Raw genomic sequence first — 22,962 nt, forward strand, 5'->3', positions numbered from 1 at the left:
TGACTAGACTAGAAGAGAGCTCTGTGATAACTGCCAGCCAACAGCCTGTTTGATCCTGAGGGATGGCAGAGGGATGTAAGGCGTTTGAAGCTGACAATCCCTTTGTGATGATAACACATGTTTTCAGTGCGCGCGCTGATCCTCCCTCTCCTATTGTATTATGGGCAGCAGACGGCAGCTACCTTTAGGCCCACTGCGCGGTTATGAGCAGCTGTCGGCATTGTGGGAAGTGCCGCTAATCTGCTTCAGTATCTTTAGCCCCTCGTTTAGCTCTTTGATCCTCTCCCACTATGCCTCCCTTCCCATCACAACGAGTGACTGAGCTCGGCAAAGCTGTGCTGGAATGTCGGATAGATAGCAGGAAGAAGGGAGAGAGAAAAGGAGGGAAAAATACACAATGCTCCCATCAGAAGCTCGTCTATTAACAGATGTTTCTGGTTGTTTAACATGTGTGTGTCTCTCTGAGAAGACAGAGGCTTCGCAGAGTTTCACAAAAGTTTTCAATTTTTGGAAAGAGTTAATGGGCTTAAAGGACAAGTTCACCCAAAAATGAAAATTCAGACATTATCTACTCACCACCATGTTGATGGAAAGCCTGATGAAGTTTCGTAGATAACAAAACATTACTGGAGTTTTACAGCAAAACATTGTTGCAGATGGGGAGCTGTTCACTGGAATTTCCATTGGCATGAAGGACAATAGATAAAGACTGAATTTAAATGTTTTGTGAAAATATCCTTTACTGGGAGCTAGAATTTTTTTTCTCAAATAATTAAGCTAAATATACTGCTTCTCTAATGACATGTTAGCTGAATATAAACACACCACATCACCCATGACCAATTACTCTAAGTTAACTAGAGAAAAACAAATGACCTCTTTGAATCATCTCAAGCACAAGTTGTTTTGGTTAATTCAGTCAGTCCACAGTCGATACATTTAGCTAGGACTGCCATTTTAATTGTTGCCCAGAGTGCACCTTGCCGCTTTAAATTCACAAACTGTCCGTTTTGTTTGAGCTCTTGCGCTCAGAGTGACTGTTTACGAATGCACTGGTAGTGAACATCTCACTCACATGACTGCTCCAAGACAATAAGCTCCATCTCGTCCAGCGCCTTCCTGGATATCCCCATAAGATTCCCAGATTTGTTCCGACGTTCCCCCATTGATGTCCATAGGTGACTGTTCATGTTTCTTTTAATTATTCAAGATTTATTGGTGATTGGCAAACAACAGATTTGGTTTCCAATTTACAACCTCTACTTCTTCTACTCTGTCTTTTACAGCAATGCATAATAAGGTATGTCTGTTGCTGACAACACCTTACCCAACAACATGATTAAAAGTAGCTTGACATCAAGTACGTTACATAGTTAACATTGTGAAACGGTTGTCAGGTTGTGTTAAAATGTAGACATCAAAACTACTTAGTTAAGTCTAAAAAAAGATCATGGTTTAGGTTAAAATAAATACATTAATCACATAATTACATAAGATAAGTTACACACATTATGTATGTAAGTACAAGTAAGCAAATAACAAGGCATGAGGTTGGGATAGGTGGGGGGCGCGCAGAGCACAGCTGTTTTAACTCAAACCAAGGTTTCTTTCTCCTTCCCGACATTCTTGAAACTCCCGCCTTTTTTTTTAGAGAAAACGGAAATACAAAGTTACTGTATGTTTAACCAATACCATTGTGATCTTTTGTGTACTAATTAGGAACATGGCACGACACTTTGTAGAGCCTAGTCTACTCACTCCAAACCACCAAAATTTTTCACGAAATTTTAAATGTTTGCTTGAAATTTGCTTGAGAATTAGATGGAAACCAAGACATGACCCTTTACTTGTTCTCCATCACTCTCTGCATGCTTACAGTGTGTAGCTAGAGGTTGTGGTTTGGAGCTAGGTTTTGATTCCCTCAAAGCACAGGCTCAGTGGTTAACATCACCTCAGGTCATGGTTTAAATCCAAGTCTCTGCCTTTTCTGCTTCTTCCCACACTTCAAAGACATGTGAGGCAGGTGGGTGACACTGAGGAGCTTATTTGGGAGCATCAATGGTGCATGGTGCAAAGCACAGTCATAGTAGGAGGCCACAAGTGTACAAGGCAAGCAGCATGACTTTTGGTAATTTTGTAGTCAGAGGGGAACAGCACACCTGCTGTTAAGAAATGGGAGGATTTACAGTAGAGGAAAACATTGTCTGTGGGCGTAGTAGAGGCTCATGTCGGTCATGACTTATCACATCACTTCTTATCACTTTTTCTTTTCTTTTTAAATGCTCTGCTCTGTGTTGGAGCTCTCTCTAGAACTCTGTCATTTGTGGTATGAGGACGCCATAACAGAAGGAAACTGTCTGTGAGCAGAGAGAATAAAACTGCTACAGACGTATATATCACCTTAAATTAGACAGAGATATCCATACAGTTACTCAGTCCTCTCATGGAATCATAATTTTTATATTTTAGGCCATTTTCACAGCAGGAAATTTCCCGGGAGACCAAAAACCTTTTGAGGAACTCAAAAACTTTGTGTTTCCATCAGAGCAGCCAAGATCTAAATTTAGTTCCTTGGCCATAGGTCTCATAGCCGCAAAAAGTCCCTGCTCAGGGTGCATTACACTTCCCAGATAGTTTCAGTTCCTGGGATTTTTGGTCAAAAATCCCTATTTTTAAGTCAAAGACATAAGCCCCTGTTTTCTCAAAAATAAATTCAAGCCAAAATGTGAGGAACTGGCAGGTAATTTCTCACAACTTATCACTCTTCTGAAGACGTTTCCAGCATGCTCAAAGACTCCTTTATCCTGCCAGAACCACAAATATTCAGTCCAGTGCAGAGGATTTTATCCAATTTCCCCATGTGACTTCATTCCTTCAAACAAAGATGGCATCCAGAGGTGACACACATTTCCGTGCTTTTCTTGTTGTTAAGTATCACCAAAACTAAGTCTTCACTCAGGCTCATTTATCTGCATTTATCTTATTTTCTATCACTTGATTGTGTATAATAATAAGTTCATATTTTGGATAGCAAAATCAGTTGCGGGTGGATAAGGCGGAAAAGTGAGCACTTAATGTTGAAAGTACTTAATCATTTCAGGCTATTATCAAATATTCACATTCTGCTGTGCCTCTCCTTCCACATAAGTGCAGTTAAGTTCACAGAGAGTCATCAAAATATCCAAAAAAGCAATAGTAAGGTGACGACAATAAAGGTTTTTTTTCACCCCATTCTGCGATGAAATGGTAGACAGGGAAACAAGGATAATAGGCCAATTATGACTAAGAAACAAATCAGGTATGAGACAAATGACAGTCATAACAGCTTTGACTGTTTGAGCAAAACAGTAAGTAGTAGCCTATAATGAGACAAGGTGGGTGTAGCGGAGGTGTGTCAGTGTGTATCATTGTGTGTGACGGTCGGGGGTGCGAGCAAGCCGCAGCGAGCGGAGCGGATACAAGCTGCACACAATTAACAGAAACATAAATATCTTGCCGTGCTTAAGCAAGCCATTAATCAGATATAAATAGAGCGAAGGAGCCCTTTGTGATTAACGAGGTGAGACTCGCTGCTAATTACTGTTTCCCTCTCCTCTGGTAATTAGGTTGGCGCATTGAATGGGGATGAAGGAGACCGCCCTAACCCCACCCCACCTCCCCACACACACACCCTGCAATTGTTCTGTGCTGCTCTCTGCTCTTATGTTTGATTGTAGTGGGATATATGTCTGTGAATGAGATTTCAATGGGACAGCCAAGGTGAGGCACAAACATTTTTCAGATGTGAGGGAAGATCCACTTCTGATATTAAACTCACAGGTTTGACATCATAGACATCATAGACATCATTCAGTCATAGTGCTGGGTCTTAGTCTGGTACCTGGGCTGGCCAGTTAGAAGTCACAGGTGGCAAGGGCCTCTTTGGCCACCCCATAGACATAACCCTGCGTACGGGACTTCTTATAGTTGCAATAGAGTATTCGGAGGCAACACAAACAAAACATTTCTTAAAAGAAACACATCATATGACTAGTCTCTGACATCCTGCATCTTGTCAGAGACCGCAGCATTTTATTTCTACAGGAGATTTAACTGAGCAAATAAGCAGAAAACTCACTTATCAGTTATGCTTTAACCAGTGAAATTCAAATTAACCAAATATTCTGCATCAATTATGCAAATAGAAAACTTGAAACTGCACTGATGCAAATTTGAGTTTTTGTAATATTTAAAAAAAATGATTGGATGCAGAAGTGATTGGGCGCAATTTTACTTTTTTAGCTGTTCTTTAGCCACAATTTTTTTAAGCCAGTAGAAACATGAATTGTTTACTTTAGAATATGGCAGTTAATCGGAGTCGACTCATTGAAGCAAAAGCAACAAATAATTAGTATTTTGGTATTTGGTTTAATTATTTTAACTGGCAATAGACAACTTCTTTGCTTTAACATATTATTCTGGAGTAAATACTGATTGCACAATATTATGGCTGTAGAAAAATGACACCATCCACATATAGATTGGTCCCTAAAAGCTCACTTTTACTGTGCTGTTCAGTCTGCAACCGGGCTCGAATTTTCCTGCAAAACTGAAGGCTGAATTACAGCACAAAGGAAGCGCATCTAACATTGCGCAACCAAAACAGGAAGAGACATCCTGGTCACTATCAGGAAATACAACAGGAATAACTGTGGAAACTCTACGCTGCAAAAGGAAAGGAGCCCCGCTGATAATGGACACAAAGCAGGTGAAGAGGGAGAGTGACAGAAACAGAGGAAAAACAAGAGTGAAGAGATGGGCATTCACTTGATGCAGAGCTCCGGTTTTGTGCCAAAGTCTGTTCCTGCGTTGATGCGCGTTTCCCCTGACCACTTGTACATTAGACAGTTCAAAATCAGCATTCTTTCTACTAGATCAGTACGTAACAAAACCTGCCTGCTTATTAAAACTACAAAGTGTTACATTCTCCTTTATTATAGCACTGAGATTAGGCTTTCTAGGAAAAATAGAGATTGCTATGGTTACAGTTACCTACGGTTGTTTCTTGCTTTGGACAGTACACCAATTTTCACATGTAATGCTGATTTCACAAACGGCTATATAATGACACCATCAGCGTTTAGATTGGTTTGCTTTCACTTTGCTTGTTTGTCTGCCACCTGGCGTGAAATCCATTGCGAAAACGAAGGCTGACTGACAGATCAGTCGTTGTTACTTTGACCCGTCACTACTCTCTATCACAGTTTCTTGCCATTTACACCAGCTGACATATTCGCCACTACAGTATATCATCAATATTGCTAATATTGGCCAATATAGTGTTTCTATATATACTGCTATTTTCTATAAGCCTATTTCAAATTATTTTCATGTCCACTGTCATGTCCAAATCCTGCTCAGCTTGTTTGAGGTTTGCATGGTAGAGCAGAAAAAGGCAGCAGGTTGCAGTCCCAGCAGGGAGCTGCTTTGGTCCTCGGCCCTGAAGAACCCACAAGTGCAAGAGCTGCTCAGGGTGCTGCGAGACGTGGGCCCCCACATGGCCATGGCAGCTCTTTCGCTGTCAAGTTAAAGGTCAGTTCAAAAGGCTATTAAAGGTGAGTGCCAACTGCAACGAGTATGCATAGCTACTTTGGCCTTGGAGGTCAACTAAGCTAGCTATTAGGCAAATATTGGAAGTTGGAGGCAAGAGCCTAGTTGGCTTTTGTGTCACTTAGTGCCTTGCCACTGTTCACTGTAATGTATTTAAACCTAAAGAGAAGTTGGGGAAGAAATGAGACTCTCTCCATTGGGGTTTAACTCTAAGATTGTTCTGCCTGCAGAGAAATGAGACCAATGACATTGTTCTGCATGCTCTAATCTTTGTTGCTAAAATTCCACTCCACAGGGGCTTTGCTTTATGAGTTTGGTGAAATGACAACTCTGATGGATGTGCATCACAGCTGTGTCAGCACTTCTCCCAGGCCTCGGTCTCTGACTACCAACAAGCTTAAATCCCCGTGTCACACACACACACACACACACACACACACACACACACACACACACACACACACGATATACAAGTGTAATCCATTACTACACACTTACACCAATTGTCTTCAGTTGGAAGTGGCTGCTATGACCTTTTTATGGGAAATGAAAATAAGTGGAGGCGCAGAACAGCCGATATTGGATTCTGTTGTTAATTAATGTGTGTATTATCCGGCTGGATGAAGCCAGGGGGAGGAAGTTAATTGAATTACAGTCAGCGAGTTGGATAATGCACTGTTGTAATTGTTCAACTGTATAAGACAGTGCTCACATTAGGGGGATGAAAGGCAGGCCTGATTTGCTTCGAGAGAATGGTAAGAAATTACTTGTTTGGTTTTGGGGTGTGAGGCATGAATGGGTTTCTAATTTAACCCTTGGGATGGCAAACTGTGTGCACTTGTAAAGCGTGTCTATGCTCTCCTTATTTACTTACAGCACTTTTGCAGCACATACACAAAGTAATGCATCACTCTATCCCATCTTATAGCAGTTTTCATTGACTAATAGGCCTAACAAATAATGTTTAGTCTTACATCAGGCTCGAGTCCCCTACAGCTCACCTTGTCATTTCAATTAATTTCATATTGCCTTTATTTGGACTTATTTTTTACACTCTGTATAACCAAATTTGGTCCTCCACAAAGAAAGACTGGCCCAGGGCTCAGTGTTGCAAAGCAATCTAAGCCTATTTCAATGTGATGTTTTCTTCAGTAAATTCAGTATGTTCTTATTTGCTTTGAATAGAGAGGTTCAATACAAGGCATATTAATGAGCCGCCTTTATTTTAAATTTAGAAATCTATGTTAATAAGCGTTAATATCGCAAATAATAAATGTCGAATGGGATTATTTTTGCACCATGTAGTGAGCTTTCTGCCAGGGGACCTGTACAGGCACTCATTTCTTTCTATGGGATGTGCTGCCATCTTGTGATCATCTCTGGTACAAACTCTGCAAAATACAAGTATCTAACAAATGTATCCTTTCTCAGGCCAACTGACTGTGATGGGAAGATTGTAGATCTGTCCTTCAAGACACAAAATGACTTCATAGTGACAGTTTGGTGCTAGTATTTTGTTACTTGCACTGCTGCACCCATATCAAGAATGGTTGTTTGGTGCATTGCCATGGAGTGGCATTAATGGCCCATTTAAACCACAGTGCTCATTTTAGCTGTGGAGTGGTTCAGTTCAGAGTGAAGCCAACTTCATATAACAGCCAGATAAAAAATAAGGTTCAGGTAGGACAATGTGTCCGATGTGTTACCAACAAAGTTAACAAATCTGTTGTAATATCATTATATTATGGTTCATACAACAAACTGAATGACATGTGATTGGTAAATTTGTTTTAGGCAACAGATATATGTTCACATTACAAAGATGCAATTATACAATGCACATATCATAGATACATGACTTACATATCATTTAGTATATGTTTTACCATACACAAATATGTACAACAAAACTTATACTCTGACAGATATCTGAAAATTACAAAATCTGAACACTATTAAAAAGTTTATATTCACCTCAAACAGTCACAGTGCATGTATCAGATACATGTCTACAGTCTTGTATGTGCTTGGCATACAAAGATGGCTTCAAAGGCCTACAGCATTCAAGTTACTCATCAAAGCTCAATGCAGCACAGCAAGAAGAAAATGAAGGAACTCTCATTAACACATAGCAGATCCTCTGCACGAGATAATTCACAACTCACACATCAACAGCTTGACTGAACAACCAAGAACTACAGGGTCTATCCCTGCCACTGCGACTACTTTGACAGAGGCAGCGACCCAACAACTTCAATGCCCAATTAAACAACATGGCCTCCATAGCATCGACAAGAAGTAGCCGAGCAAGAAGTTAGACAGGTACTCACAGACAGCCACAAATACAGATTTAAACACTTGGAAATAAACCAGTGAGCAAAGAGACAGAGACAGACAGGTACAGGGAATATGTAACTTACATTTTTGGATGTTCATTCTTCTTTTTTCATGAAGTATCCATGTCAGGTATCCCACTGATGGTCATTTTGTTTGTTTTGACAGAACTCATGTCCTTTCTCCATTGCTGCTAGCTAACTAGCAAAACATTGAAGTTGCTATTATATCATTAGCAGTTCTGGACAACAAGCTAACTACAAACTAATTTATTTTATGCATTTTTATATTGTTGGTAGCGACGCATGTACGACTCGTGTCATAATTCCAGGTAGCTATCCATTCAGCTCTGAAGTGGAGGAGGCAATTTCTCTTTTAACCTTTCCCATTGGCAGGCTCCAGTAAGGGTGCAATGCCGTCTTTGACCACGCCGACTATCTGGAGTTTATCAATAAGCCCAGAGGGGCGCTGTTTCACTCAAATCAGCTGGGTGAAATGTGAGGAAGACATGGGCACAACATCGAAATAAGCGTCTAAAAACATATAAAAACATATAAAAAACACATATTCACACAAAATTAAAATTATTGCTGCTTTGGTCTTTAATACATTAAATTATTATGGCTTGCCAACGCCTCTACCATGATTTGAACTGTTAAATCTGCATTACTCCCTGTATCGCACCTCAACAGACAAAAAACAAACATAAAACACAGATAGATAAGGGTAAATAGACTTTATTATTTTGTTGTTGTTTACAGTATTGAAAATGTCTTTTTTTTTATTATTTCATCTCTTACCCCAGGCAACTATTCACTTTAATGCAACTTCTAGAAAACAAAAAAAATAAAATGACTCCCTCTATGTACATTCATTCACATTTGAGGACACGCAGAGATATTATTACATTTGTTTACTGTACATATAAACATATGTTAAAGTGGCCAGAGAGATTTGAGGACAGGCTTTTTACAATGTAAAATATGAAACACACACTTGTAAAATAAAGGAGGTTCGTGTTATTAGCAGTACTAAGATGACCTATGTGAGATGTACAGTGACAGATTGATGGGGAAATTGAGCCGAGAGAAAATATTTCTGTGGTACAATTTTTTAACTTTTTGATAATTCTGATTATGTGGTAGTCAAGTTTTACAGTGTATTCAATTATGCATGTTATGTGTAAACTTGGCCTAACAGACAGAAAACAATCTTTCACAGACTTGACATGTTCCTCCAACATAGCTCAAACCGTTTACCATTAAATACACTTATGGAAGATTTTCACATATGTTAAAATCCGGTGTACACACATTTCAGATTCATATAAGGTGCGACTCAAACTACTTCTTTTTTCTTCCATCTTACTTCACCTGCATGAAAGACACGCAACACTGAATTAAAGACAGAAGTGAAGTTATAGGCATAACCTTCAAACTTCCGAAACGTGAGTACAAAATAGGCTTTCACAGGCTCACAGGAATATAAACACTTGAATGTCTACTCCTTGGCTACTACTGTAAAGGAGTGTTAACAGGAGTGCACAGTCCAGTTTTGTCAATAATGGTCTCTTCACAGAACTTTGCAAACTTGCTACAGACCACCTGGGCAAACCCTTCTGGAGTAAACAAGTAAACTTGCCCCACCACATTTTACATGTGACCTTTCTATTTAACTTGTTCAGGATGCAAAAAATGAAGTGCTTGAAGGTTTTTTATTTGCTACATTTGCCCAAGAGTCATCTGTCGCTGCATCCACAAGCTCACAAAAACCTCTGCATTAATATTTCCGTTTAAATAAGTATAAAAAGTCTATATAACTGTCATTCTAGTTCTCTTTGTGCTACATGGAAAATTATACAGTGTGCATTATGTACAAGCATAAAACAAATGTCAGCACTTTGGTGTAGGCGTGTTAAAGTAACCAGGAGATGAACTTATTCAAGCTTTTAAAGGGCCTCCTAAAGCTCATTTTAAAAACATTTAACATGAAGGTCAATGGTGAGTATCAAGAACAGTTACTGACAGCAGCCAGAGTTTTCTTTTCTCCACAAGATGGTGCTCTTGTTCCTCAGGTCCCACTTACAGCTGACTTTCATTACATGTTCTCAAACCTAACTCAGTTGAGACGATCAACTCCACTTTCTTTTCGCCTAAATTCCACTTCATTACAGACCTTCGTTTCAACATGGGGCGCTTCAAATGATGAATGCCAACAGTGGCTCAGCAATGCGACAGTAAGCAAGGCCATATGACAACAAGCAAATGAAAACTGGTCTGTAAGTGTGATAAAAATGGTCAGTCTGGTTAGACCTGATCAATAGTGTTTTGTAATATTAAAGAAGATTCCTAAACTTTCCCTGACATAGAGCAGACAATATAATGGTTTGGTCTGTTTTGTACAGCATCTTGCGCAGTCAATGTCACTGTGAATCTGAAGGCCCCGACACTGCTGACTTACGTGAACTACAACCAAATTTCCTGTCTACCAGTATGAACATGGAATGTTCAAATTACAGTGAGATGCAAGCTTGTCCCCAATAAAGATTCTGACAAAAACAGTGTCAAAACAAGCATGAAATGTACAGAACAGTGAAAATCTCCCAAGAGACAAAAGACTGCTCAACTATTTAACTAAGAGAGATTATATGTAAACACATGATGCTTTCCTACAACTCCATGTTTATACTTTCAGTAAAGAAAGCCAAAACAAACAAGCCCTCACCAAACTACCCAGCGACAATGACTTGAAAAAATGAAAATAGGGGTGAAAACAAGAGTCACAAGGCAAGCCACAAGCCGACTTTTTTTGTGTGTTGTGGCTAATGTCACATGGGACGCGCGACAGCACTGGCCTTTCCATGTTGGCATTTCTTCTTTTTTGTTTTGTTTTTCTTTCATCTTGGTTCCTCAGCAAACAAAGCAGGCTTTGTATTGCCATCATGTCGTTATAAATTTGGTCGTTAGCTGGGCTGGCGCTCGAGGGTTTTCCCCCCATGGATGTGCATATGAGGACGGTGTCTCCAGGTATTCAGATTAGTGTTTGGGCGACCTGTCAGTCAGGTAGGTGGTTACTATATATTGGTTGTAAAGGTGGTGACATTCCACCTATGATGTATTTATAAAGCTGCATTCATGGTAATGTTATAATTGGTATTAGAATAACTGAAACGACCACATTAAATTCAGTTATGTGGGCTTCACATTAAAGATGTGACAGCAGATGTTGGATACAATTTGTGGTCTGTTCAATCTATAGAGTTTAGGACATGTAGAGGGGACCCTGCAGGCACTGAACAGGACAGACTCTCAGTCTGGCTCTTCCCTACATTTGGCCCAGGAGGGCGCTCTGCAGTCGTCACGATGCACAGAGCAGGATGGAAGGCAGGGAGAGCAGGAGCAAAAAAAGATGAGGGGGCGGGGGCTTTTATTCTGGTAAGTTCAGCGCAGCTACCTCCGGTTTCATCTTGAAGTACTGATTGAAGCGCAGGACTGCATATCTGAATGGAGAGACACACGGGGAGAAGAGCAGAGTCAGAGATAAGATATAAACGTACGTGACATACTAGCTAGATATCAGGCTGTTTAAACACACTGTGCACTGAGATGACATGCATAACATTAATCTGGATGCCTTGCGTTTTGTTCTTAAACATGTGATTACATATAATTAAATAAAGTGTGTTTAAGTGGTTTATTTCAAGATGGATGTACCCCAAGAAGTCGAAGTCGATGGTGGAGAACTTGGCCTGAATCAGAGCCCAGAGACCCCAGAAGAAATGAGACGCCTAGACACAGAAGAGGAAGAGAGCATCAAAAATGATTAACATGTCCTCGCTGTCTAAAAGTAAATGTCATTTCTAATTACCCAACACAGCTCAGTCAAGCACAAAGCCCTATGGCAACAACGCCAAATAGCTGACACAGAAATACAATTGCTTCACTTGCCCATCCTCCACGCTGCCCTCTTTTCCCCTTGACAGTAAACAAGGCAGAATGTGGCTCAGGGGAGAGCGCCGAACCTCACAAGGGTTACCACTTGTCATTAAGTTGCCTCCCGTATGGTGGCCACATCAGCAAGCACATCACAAACATTGTTCGCTCATATTCAGAGCAGGTAGCGCAGGTTTTTATAGCCCACATCACTCTCTGCTCTGTTTAACCCACATCACACTTTATAATCCATGTTTGCTGACCTGATACCTGGCAGCAGGCCTGGAAAATTCACCCAGAAAGAGTCACCAGATTATTACTGTGCTCTACAACTGTTGAATTTCAATAGTTTGATTTTGAGTGTTATTGGGAAAAAGCATAATACTGCGACTTCCTGCTATCTACCAATCAGAAACTGTCGCCATCTTGGTCTTTATAAATCAAGACTTAAGCATAAAGACTAGTCAGATGCAGATGTACTATAATCCAACGTGGTTTATAATAGAGCTGCAATGATAAGTCGATTCAACAATTAAGAAAAAATTGGCAACTATTTTGATAATTAATTGTTTCAGTCATTCTTTAAGTAAAAATGTTGGTTCTAGCTTCTTAAATGTGAGAATGTGCTGCTTTTCTTGATCATTCATGATAGCAAATGTGGAATCTTTGGATTTTGTACAGTTGGTTGGACAAAAGGAGCAATCTGAAGACATCACTTTTTTAGGGAAATTGTGTTAGCATTTTTTTCAATTTTATAGACTAAAGTCTTAATCACTTAATCGTGAAAATGACTGGCAGATTAATTGATAATGAAAGTAATAATTAGTTGCACCCCTAGCTCATAATGCATGTGCAATACAAATGCTTACCAAGGCAAACTGGTTGACTTGGACATAAAGAACTTCCACCTCTCTGTCAGTCACTTCACAGCCCTGGCCTTTGTGCTCCTTATAGGCCTCCAGGTAGGAGCGAAGCCACTGCAGCTGAAAGGGCTGATTTGGGTAGTGACTATAATCCACCTCATTCAGGCCTGCAACACATAAACACTCGACTTAAACACTCATATTTCAGTGAACACTATACACTCACCAAGTAGTACAAGAAATACTTACCAGCGAACTCATTGAAATGGTTCCCAATGTCGTAGGCTTGGTAATTGTACCCAGCATACTCGTAGTCAATGAACTTTACGTTGCCTGGAAAGAGAAGCAGTGTTGTTTAGACAGAGACAAAGGAAGCAGACACAAAATGATTATGTTGTCTTTTCCCTTTGACTACTCTGAATGTCAAGGCTTTATATTCTTTTCATACTGTAACTTCTTCTCTGTCTGACTGGACTGGCTGGCCAGTTAGGCGAACAGGGGCAGGAGTAAGAGCTTGCATTTTGAGGGAAAGGAAGATCAGAGAGGGAGACTTCAGCACAGAAAGTTAAATAAAAGGGAAGTAAGACAGACACATTTCGACTAGTATGAAAATAACTGCTGACAAACACTTCCTACACATGCACTGTAAGGCTGTTTGGGACAAATAGAATCATGCTGCTAAGATCTAAGGAAGTCATAGTCAATGTGTATACACAATGAAGGCTCTTTTTAAGTAGAAGTGTGGATGTTTTTGCTTTTAGGTTGTATTTGCCATTCTAATTAGGTATAATTAGACGACAAGGAAAAAAGAGGAAAAATAGAGAACGTATTAGATAGCTTGCGCATCTTGGAGGCTGAGCCGCCAATCTCCTGTGATATTTAAATAAACAGATTAGATGTCCCAGTAACCGAGTTACCAGCCTTCTTTCACAAGACCACAAAATATGCAGCTGGGACAGATTAGCTAGAGATGAAAAGAGATGCAAATCCTGATGCAACACATGGAACACATACAAATAGCTAAGGAAGAAATGAGTACATCTGGCTGTTCAGACAATGTTTGTTTTGGATACATGCACAGAATAAAAGGAAAAATGTCCAAGGCAAAGTTATGTTTTGAAGAAATGAAAGGGAACAAAAGAGAGAAGGTCAAAGAAAGCAGAGAGACAAAGGGAGGAAGATAGTAAAATACAAAGAGACACTAAAGCGTTGTGTAGAAAAGCACAGTGAGCTGCCAAAGCAAATGTACAGCAACACATTGTTTGATATTGCTCTGAGAACTGAGCCAACTGGAGTTACAGCTCTTAGGTACACGCTAAACCTTCTGGACACGACTAGTCTTGTGAGGAACGCACAGGCAAGAGTGCTACATTATTGGCTTACAGCTTATCGTCTGCTTGTAACTAAGGTTGTCACGGTGCAATACTAGCATAAAAAATGATAATCACAAACATGTACTGAAAAAGTATCAATAGTTTAGGCAACCTTACTTGTAACTTTAAAACTGATGTTAAAACATGGAGAGGACTGGTCAAACAATGTGTTGCTGTCTGAGTGTATTTTTGGGCCACTGGAAATATGTAGTGTCAGCAATAACAATGAACAAAGAGGAAAGCATTCAGTCATGAAGCACCTGATCTCAAAATACAAACCCTTACTTACAAGCCCGTTGTTGCAGAGACATTAACAAAAGAAGTGGAATTTTGGAAAACAATACATGTGACTAAATGTCTCTACTCTTAAATCTACTGGTTTGTTTTGGCTAATTTATCTGCCCTAACATGTGGAACATTAGTCTTTGAGGTGGTGTTGTTGGACTACAGAGAAAGACACTTTGAGGTGGGTTACCAGCCGGCGTGTAGGTCCTAGCGGGACACAACTGAACACCTCCAGGCAGTGGCTATAGCCCCCCCTGTGCAGCAGATGAAAAGGTTGGGGCAAACACATCTTTCACACATGCTCACTCTCTCACTGATATATTTTCTCTTTTATCCATTCTTGCTCCCACGCACAGTGTCAAAACATCAGGCCCCACTGCCAAATTCCCATTCCTTTTCTAGTCCTTCCCTCACACTTGCAACCCTGACTTCAACTTGCAACACACCCCTCCAATGCTTCCTTCCCATTGGTCCACTGTGAACCCAATAGCGTGACACCTCTGCCGCTTCTGCAAATGACAATCTTCGAGAGGCTTCCTGTTAGCTGCTGAGCTGCAGATTTTGTGGCCCTCTGGGCCCAAGTAAAGTGTGCAATTTTTTTTTTTTTTTTTGGTCTCTGCAAACATCTGAGGAAAGCGAGAAGGGCAGGGAAACTAAAGCAGCCTGTATTGGAGTCTCAGAGACAAAAAGAAAGAAGTAATACAGCACTTTAAACTTCTAACAGTATATTTGAAAAAAAACCTGACAAAAATAATTGAGCCGATACCAATGCCGTTTTTATCGATACAGGAAGTGGTGGTGTCTGCTGTTGCATTTGGCAGACAAGTGGTTTCAACTACAGCATAAACAGCAGAGCACACATGACAGGAAGCAGCCTGGTAGCTGTTCAGTCTCTTTACATGCCGAGTCAGTTTGTCAACTGAACAAAGAGCTGGAAGTACATAGGGATTGAGTTTACTCCAACAAGAGTTTAGACAGCTTCAGTGGGTGTGGTCAAAAAACAGGAATTATGGCTTGGAGCTGAAATCCCTGGACTATTTTGGTATTCATTCCACTGTGACTGTCATTTGTAGGTGTGGTCTTGTTGTGTTGTCATTGTTGAGATATTTGATTACACCAGAGGTACTGGGATATAGGAAAATTCCTTTCTACTCAATCAATAATACTTCCAGAGAAGTACTGATAACCTCAGCTGTACTCACTGAAACCTGAAACATGATTCTGCAAGCCTGCAAATATCTTGTGCGCAGACTTCATGAGTGCAATCAGGGCAATGTTGTATTTGTCACAACTGACTAAATACATTTAAGAAAGTTTCACGCTGGGAGTTGGGCCAATTCCAGTGAAACAAATCACCTCTTTTATGAGCGGATTCAAATGAGATTCTCCAGGTCTGCACGTCCACATCTCTTGTTAACCACAGCTCACCACAAACTGTTTTTCTGTGTGGCGAAGGTATTTCCCCGCATTTTTGCAGAAGCATGTTTCAAGTATAAGGCTGATGATATTTTATATTTGTTAATGTCAGCAAATCCGATGAAAAGACCTGTTTAAGTTAGTAAATCTCACGGTACTTGCCAACTTGCCCAGCTTGTCTTTTGCTCTCAGCCACATCGTATACATTCCTTCTGAAGACACATCTCTACACAAAAAGCGGTCACATCTCATCACCTTAATTTGAAATTTTTTAAAGAGAATTTGAAATATTTGCATTGTAGGTTTCAGCAAATGTTACTCAAACAGTACATTTCTTTCGGAATATTTTCCGCTGCGGACCAATACACATTTGGTGCACTAATGACTATTTATTAGTAGCAGGACAGTGTGTAACACTGACTGAAAGTAGTGTGTAAAACTCACAACGTGACTGAAGATGTCAGCCAGTGAAACAGTGCGGTTCACTGTTTTTTTTTAATAGTCATGGACAACAATGGAACTCTTTATCATACAGGAATAAGCTAGACAGGCATTACTTGTTAGTTGGATCAATTCAATGTCGTTCTTGATTTTTTCATGTTTATTGTTGACATTAAGAAAATACAGAATATCACCCGATATATTACTTCACGTAGATGGCCAGACCAGTGATAAATATTGATGCTATGAAATGAAAATTGCGATATAAGAAGCAGTGACGGAAAGTAGTTTTACAGCAAAACATAAAAACAGTTATGTAATAAATAACCAGCATCGTCAGTAGCCAAGCTACTGTCAGAATGACAACTGGTGGGCAGTGGAGTAGCATTGGAGGGTAATAAATAGGTAACGTGGCTCCTACTGCTGCCATGAGCACATCCCGATTAGCCTGAGCAGTGGGCAGACTACACGAGGGCCCTCAGAGCCGAGGGGTGCGTGAGGTTTGTCTCTCTCCATTGCCTCCCCAGTGCAGGGCGGCGCAGGGCAGCCACAGCCTCGGCTGTCATTCCTAGGGGAGAAAGGCTAGACACAAGGAGCTATGAGAAGGGCCCCACCCCTCGTCTATAAACGACGAGGGGACTGACAGCTCTTAAAACACCCCCACCCCACCTCCAACATACATTAAAAACACCCTGTACTTTTCTCCTCCACTGTCTTATTCTTTCTCGCCATTCCTCTGCTACAAGACAATGCTAAACTAATAAGTTTGCTTGAGGACAGGTTGCTTGACATTTACACTATTAAAAAAACAAACAAAAAAACAGCAATATTGATAAAGCACCAAAGAAATGTGCTGTCAATAAAACTGAGACTTGGCATGTGGTATGATGTAATGGTATTGGTTGTTCAGGCTGATAACAGTGGTTTACGTCCTAAGTTTTCATCACAGAATTAGAACGACAGATTAGACAGATTTTCGGAAAAAGGATGAAATCCAAATTGAATACATCTTCAGAAAAAGGCCACTGGTTCCTATTACAGAGGGCCTCCAAGGATTTAAAAATAATTGGAAATTGAAAACTGGGAAACTAAAATCAGTAAGAGATGAATTGCTGTAACACTCCATTGCCAAATTTATTGGAGGCAAATGCACAATCCTCCAATTTCTATTAATCAATGTTAATCTGTGTCATGTGTGCTTCATTGGAATGAGGATTCCATCTAGAGCAAAATAAAGCAAGAAAATAACAGGACTGTCTCTTCTGGCCGTTCTAATTCTACGCCTGCAGCCCAATGCAAACACTGACAATGGGTGAAGCATGTGACTAGCGTTGAGGAAGTGCAGGTAATGCAATCCTACCTGAGTGCGGGGACCAATGCAGTTCACACTACGACACAATTCAGCCACACAGTAATGTCTATGACTACACGTGTGCAGTCAATACTCACCTGCCTCCTGGCTATAGATTATGTTTTTGCAGAGCAGGTCGTTGTGGCACAGAACTACGGGGGAGCCCAGCACTGACAAGCTCTGCTGGAGCCACAGCAGCTCTTCTCGGAGGCACCGTGGGCTGGGCACCTCCATTCTCAACCTGGAGGGGTCACAGAGTCAAAGAGGCTGAGTATGTTGGAAGACGTAGGAGCATTGCAAGTATTAATAGAAGGACAGAAGGAGGTAAAGTCAGTACAGGGGAACCTGAAAGTAGACGTATAAATAGAGGTAAAATAGGAACAGAAAATAAGAATCGTGAGAAGGGAGGAGAGGGAAACAAATAATGAACTTTAACTTTACAGAAGAGTTTTGGGCAAATCAATTTATAAGGCAAAAACAGAGGAAAAAAGAAAGGTGGTTCATTCCTGATTGCACAATCCAAGCCAAAATGAATCCCCAACAAAGAAACCACATGATCTGGGCACAGAGCTGCTTATTTATATAATATTTAGTTAATTTAACTGCAAATACACAAGTAGCACAAAATCTGACAACAGCGGTGACTTACAAAAATCTAATTTGAGCACAATGGGAACATGCTTGACAATAATCAATAAAGACCTTCATTCATTTAGAAAAAGTCAACTAAAACCTACTAAATAAAAGATTTTATGACATTCCTGAAGTCCTCACCACAGCTTACTTACAACCACAGTTCCTGCCTGCCTCTACTTGTTTTAGTCATCAACAGGCGCAGGTCATTCTGGGCATACTGCGTGTCACTGTCTTTAAGAAGTCTTTATCAGCGTATTTTCTTATAACATTAATATTTGGCAGCCTCCATGGAAGTCAACAGCCTGCAAAGTCAATGTTTGTTTTGTATTTGTCCTGGATGCCAACACATATAAAGGGAGATGTTATTGCCAACGCAATTTTCAAACATGTTGTATGTTTCATGGTGTTTTGGAGAAATCAACTCCATTCACACTGTTGTGTTATCACTTAGGAATGCCATAGTTATAAAGTGAGGTCATACCTGCTGAGGTTGTGGAGTATGTCCTCCTTCCTCCTGTGAGACATTGCTGATAATAGATACTCTTGTGTGACATGGCACATGCGATTTGTGACTCACTCATAAGAGAGGTCGAGGGTCATGGCTCTACGTGGAGATAACTGATAACAGAAATATACAAGATGCGAACCCATATTTTCCCTTACAGTATGCTCCCATTTTTTTATTTAATTTGGTGGTGACTTATTTAAGTCTAAGTGCTATTATGCAATCTTTATTTGTCTAAAAATAGGCTATTTAAACCTCTTAACCTGTAGATCAGTCATAAATTGTACAAAATGTTCTAAAACAGCCAGGACTGTGAGAATGAAACTGAATTACACTTTTAAACTTTGATTAATGTACTGAAACATAGTAATGGCAACAGCAGAAAGAAAGTCTGACAGTCTATGTGCTGATTATATACGTCAATATGGCCTCACCTGGCGTCCTGCTTAGGGTCCTTTAAGTACTTGGGGATAAGAGCAAAGTACTTGCCCATCTTCAGCCACAGATCGGACTGGGGCACCCAGCCATTGTGGGCATGGATGGCATGGTACTTGGCCAGCTGCCTGGCAATGAGCCTGTAAGGTAAAAAAGACAGAAAATGGGAAGACTTGACTTAGAGCAGCAATATGCGACTGGCCTCCAGTCAAGGAATTCAGGTGTAAAGGAGAAAAAAATAATTTACATGTTTTCTGAACTGGAAAGGCGTGCATTCTTGTCAATAAGTAAACAAACCACAACAATGGTGACTAGATTGAGGTTACAAAAAAAATGTTTTTAGCAAAATATTATTAGGATACAGTTAGAGATAATACCAATGTAATGCAACTTGTTTTGCTTAATTTGTTGTCTCTTACAAAAAATAATTTTACTTCAGTTATCTTCCACAAGTGCTTTGTCTTTCAACTTAATCTTAGCATTCACAGTTAAGCTTTGGTCTTCAAACCAAAATAATTACTTGACCATGCAATTACCCATTTGTTGAAACTGCAAAAGTTAAACTACTTTCAAACTTCTGAAAAAAACATCTGTGTATATTATCATTTCAAATAGGTTCCAGTTCATGAAGATTCTCATTTGTTGGTTGAAACTTTTTGATGAGACCTTTAAGGTAATGGATATGACAAATATGAATATGAATTTTGATTGTTGTTACTGCATCACCCTGGGAGAATCATTCCATACTGAGTATATGAAGACTGAACTGAATAGGAGCAGCTGTGCAATGGTGTTTATTTTGTGAGTGAAACAGAACTGGCACTTCAAGTCTGCTCACCACATATATGCAAATAAATATTGCATAAATTTGATTGCCGTGTCTGTCAAGCATGCACGGCTGGCTTCAAAGTGCTAGGCATTGACAGGTGACAAACCTAAGATAAAGTCAACAAAGTTCACGAAACATCCTTGAACATTCTTGTTGCATAACAAGGCATTTTCTTACCTGAAAACAGGTTGGCTGCGAATGTCTTCAGGCTCCAGGGCAGTTCCTTGCAGAAACTCATAACACAGGCCGTTGTTGAAGGTGCAGTATAGGCGTGGGGCACAGCGGTGTGCTTGTAGTACCCTGAAACTTTTCACCTCATTTTCCCGGTCAACCAACAGTTCAGTTTTGTTGCCATAAATGCGAACCAGAACCACATCCTGCATGACTGCACCCACGTAGCAGCCCAGCAGCTTATTGGTTATTCCATCTGTGAAAAACTGCAGACACAAACAGAGGAAAGAGTGGAGAACAGGTGAATCACGGAAAAACGAAAATCTGAATCTAGCTTGACGCCTACAGTCAGATGACCATCCTCCACATTATCCTACTTAGTCCTGTGCCTGAAAACCGACATTGTTTTTGGTGTTACATAACTTCTGAAAGGGTTGAGATCTGGCAAAGTAAAAACACAAAGGAGACGAGGAACGAATGTAGCCACGAAAAATGAGGGCTTGTCTGGTTCGATTTAGGCTGAACTGCCAGTGCTGTGAAGCTGGGAACATTTTTGGGGAGAGGTGAGGGGGGGTGGTGGTGCCAACATACCAGCCCTAATTGTTCACTCTATAAGCGATTGACTGAGAATGACAGGACTGTAAGGAATTTTATTTTGCATGAAGAAGCAATGACAGGCATTCGCTGAGTTCCCACTTTGCTCTCATTGATGAGTACAGGCAAAGGGTGGTAAGCATGTGACCAGCTCCTATTCTCACTGTGTTTACCAAGTGGAGCCACACCCCCAAGTATGTTATTACTGGAGATGGAAAAAAAATGAACTGTTTCTGGTTATCTGCCCAGGCTGTAATGCTGAGTGCATGTCTCATTGTTTTTCTCAAGGACAATGTAAAGTTAATATTTTCTGTTTGAGTCCTGATTGGGTCACTTATGTTAAAAACTAAAGGCATAGAATAGCCTATAGTCATGCTCTACTAGTCTGGGTCTAATCTGTGTTTCTTCCAGAAGTTTACAGAAATCCCTACCAATCTGTAGCCTGTACTTACAGAGTGGCGGATCACCCCCATTAATCTTCTAAATTCTAGAAACTCTGTAAATGGGGCGCAGCAGGATGATAATTTGGGGCTCAGATAACAGACACTCCTATATCTGTATCACAGCAGCCTCCAAGCTAAATTGCCGCTCTCGTCTTTCATTACCTATCAGACCACTGGTACTTACATAACACTCACAGGGTGCACATAATGTTTAACTTCAATGTTGTAGCATATGAACAGGGTTGTCTAGCAGGCTGCGCCAAGAGCGGAGAGAAACTCCCAGTGCTAGACCGTGACCCGAGCTGACGCAGATGCTATTTGCAAAACATTAACCTTAACCAGGATTAAAACAAAACCGCAGTGTCTTCGGAGCTGTAACAGAGAACAAGCAATTACCTAATATCTGTCTGTGGGTGTCAGCAGCGTTTTTATCGTCACGAGCTTACTTCGTTTGGTTTTAGCTGCCTGTGCTGCCATTTTATTAGCTAGTTCTGGTAGTGTCATTCTCTGTTTAAAAAAAAAAAAAAAAAAATCGTGAATATTAGCTAAATCGGCTCTGTCGTATGGGAACACGCTGCTAGCTTACGCCAGTTCTCGCGCTTTTAGACGACTTCAACGCCACAGAAAGAGGTAATTCAAGCTATGTGGATGAGGAGACATGTTACAATGAGCAGAGTTACAGTAAAAAATTGTCAAATTAAATAAACGGCACCTTCACTTTGACCTCGGATGGCTTCCAGCTCGGTCTCAGCTCCTTGATGAGCTTCAGTGCACCGGACCTGTAGTCGCTCTCGTCAACTGTCACATCTATTTTGGGAACAGCGGGAGCCTCGTCGGGGACGTGAATGTAGTTAGCCATGGCTGAATGCGTATTTCTCTGAATATTTTAGATTGTTACAATTACTGTGCAGTACCCGGCGGCGAAATGCGCAATCTATGAAAATGCGTGTACAGCAGCGGGTATATAATACGTGAATACTCGGTGTGCGGCAACGCCTCTCAAAAAAACCCACCCACCAGAGGAAAAAAAATGCACTCCCGATGCATGCTGGTAGTCGAATGACTCAATAGGAGCGCGTGTTCAAAGTGTCAGCGTGCACCGTGGGGCGGGGTTTAATCACAAAAAATATCGTAATGCGATAAGTAATCTCTAGACTAGAATAATGTTGACGCAAAAACACAAACAAAAAAACAAAATGACATCAGATGTATACACAACAAAAAACCAAAGAGATAAATCAAGTGTATCAATGGTAACTCAAGCCCGTTGTCCTTGGTGAACAAAGCAAGCGCACACGTACTGCAAAAGTACCTCGCCAGGCAGATGACGTCACATCCGTAATCTGCTTGAATGAAATAAGCGTAAAGTCTCAGCGTTAAATGTCAGAGCTGGTGAAGCCAGCCTGACTTTCGTCACGGAGAGGGTAAATCCACTTTAACTCCAGTTAATCCACCTTTCTAGTCACATACACACATCTCATGTGTTAGCTGGAAAGGAGAAAAGAGAAAGTTCATGTTTTTATGAAGACATGTGTTTCTGTTTCTTTTATTGGTCGTTGGCCTCATATAATTAAGTTAAAAGGTCTTTTTTATCCCTCATGTCTGACACGAGTCCCCAGTCTTATTTGTGTAAAAACAACACACTGGAAAAGCGCACCTCAGCAAAAACCTACACTTTTATTTTTCATAGATATGAACTGAATGACAGGCAGTGTTAGAACATGTGATTTATCTTCAAAGAGTGAAATCAAGTTGTTATTGTGGG

The 22,962-nt window shown here is 40.5% G+C and overlaps 1 protein-coding gene across 1 annotated transcript; it reads right to left on the reverse strand.

The window, feature by feature from the left end:
- Positions 1–8,644: 8,644 nt before the first annotated feature.
- Positions 8,645–22,230, reverse strand: etnk1 (ethanolamine kinase 1). Its single transcript, XM_084346376.1, has 8 exons — positions 21,910–22,230; positions 20,167–20,426; positions 19,160–19,300; positions 17,683–17,825; positions 12,968–13,051; positions 12,725–12,885; positions 11,637–11,710; positions 8,645–11,422 (listed from the first exon to the last, which is right to left on the reverse strand). The coding sequence occupies exons 1-8, from the start codon at positions 22,054–22,056 to the stop codon at positions 11,350–11,352; spliced, it is 1,083 nt and encodes a 360-aa protein (XP_084202502.1). The 5' UTR covers positions 22,057–22,230; the 3' UTR covers positions 8,645–11,349.
- Between the last annotated feature and the right edge of the window lie 732 nt (positions 22,231–22,962).

The sequence above is a fragment of the Pagrus pagrus genome, assembly GCF_965226575.1.
Source record: "Pagrus pagrus genome assembly, chromosome: 23".
NCBI classification, from domain to species: domain Eukaryota; kingdom Metazoa; phylum Chordata; class Actinopteri; order Spariformes; family Sparidae; genus Pagrus; species Pagrus pagrus.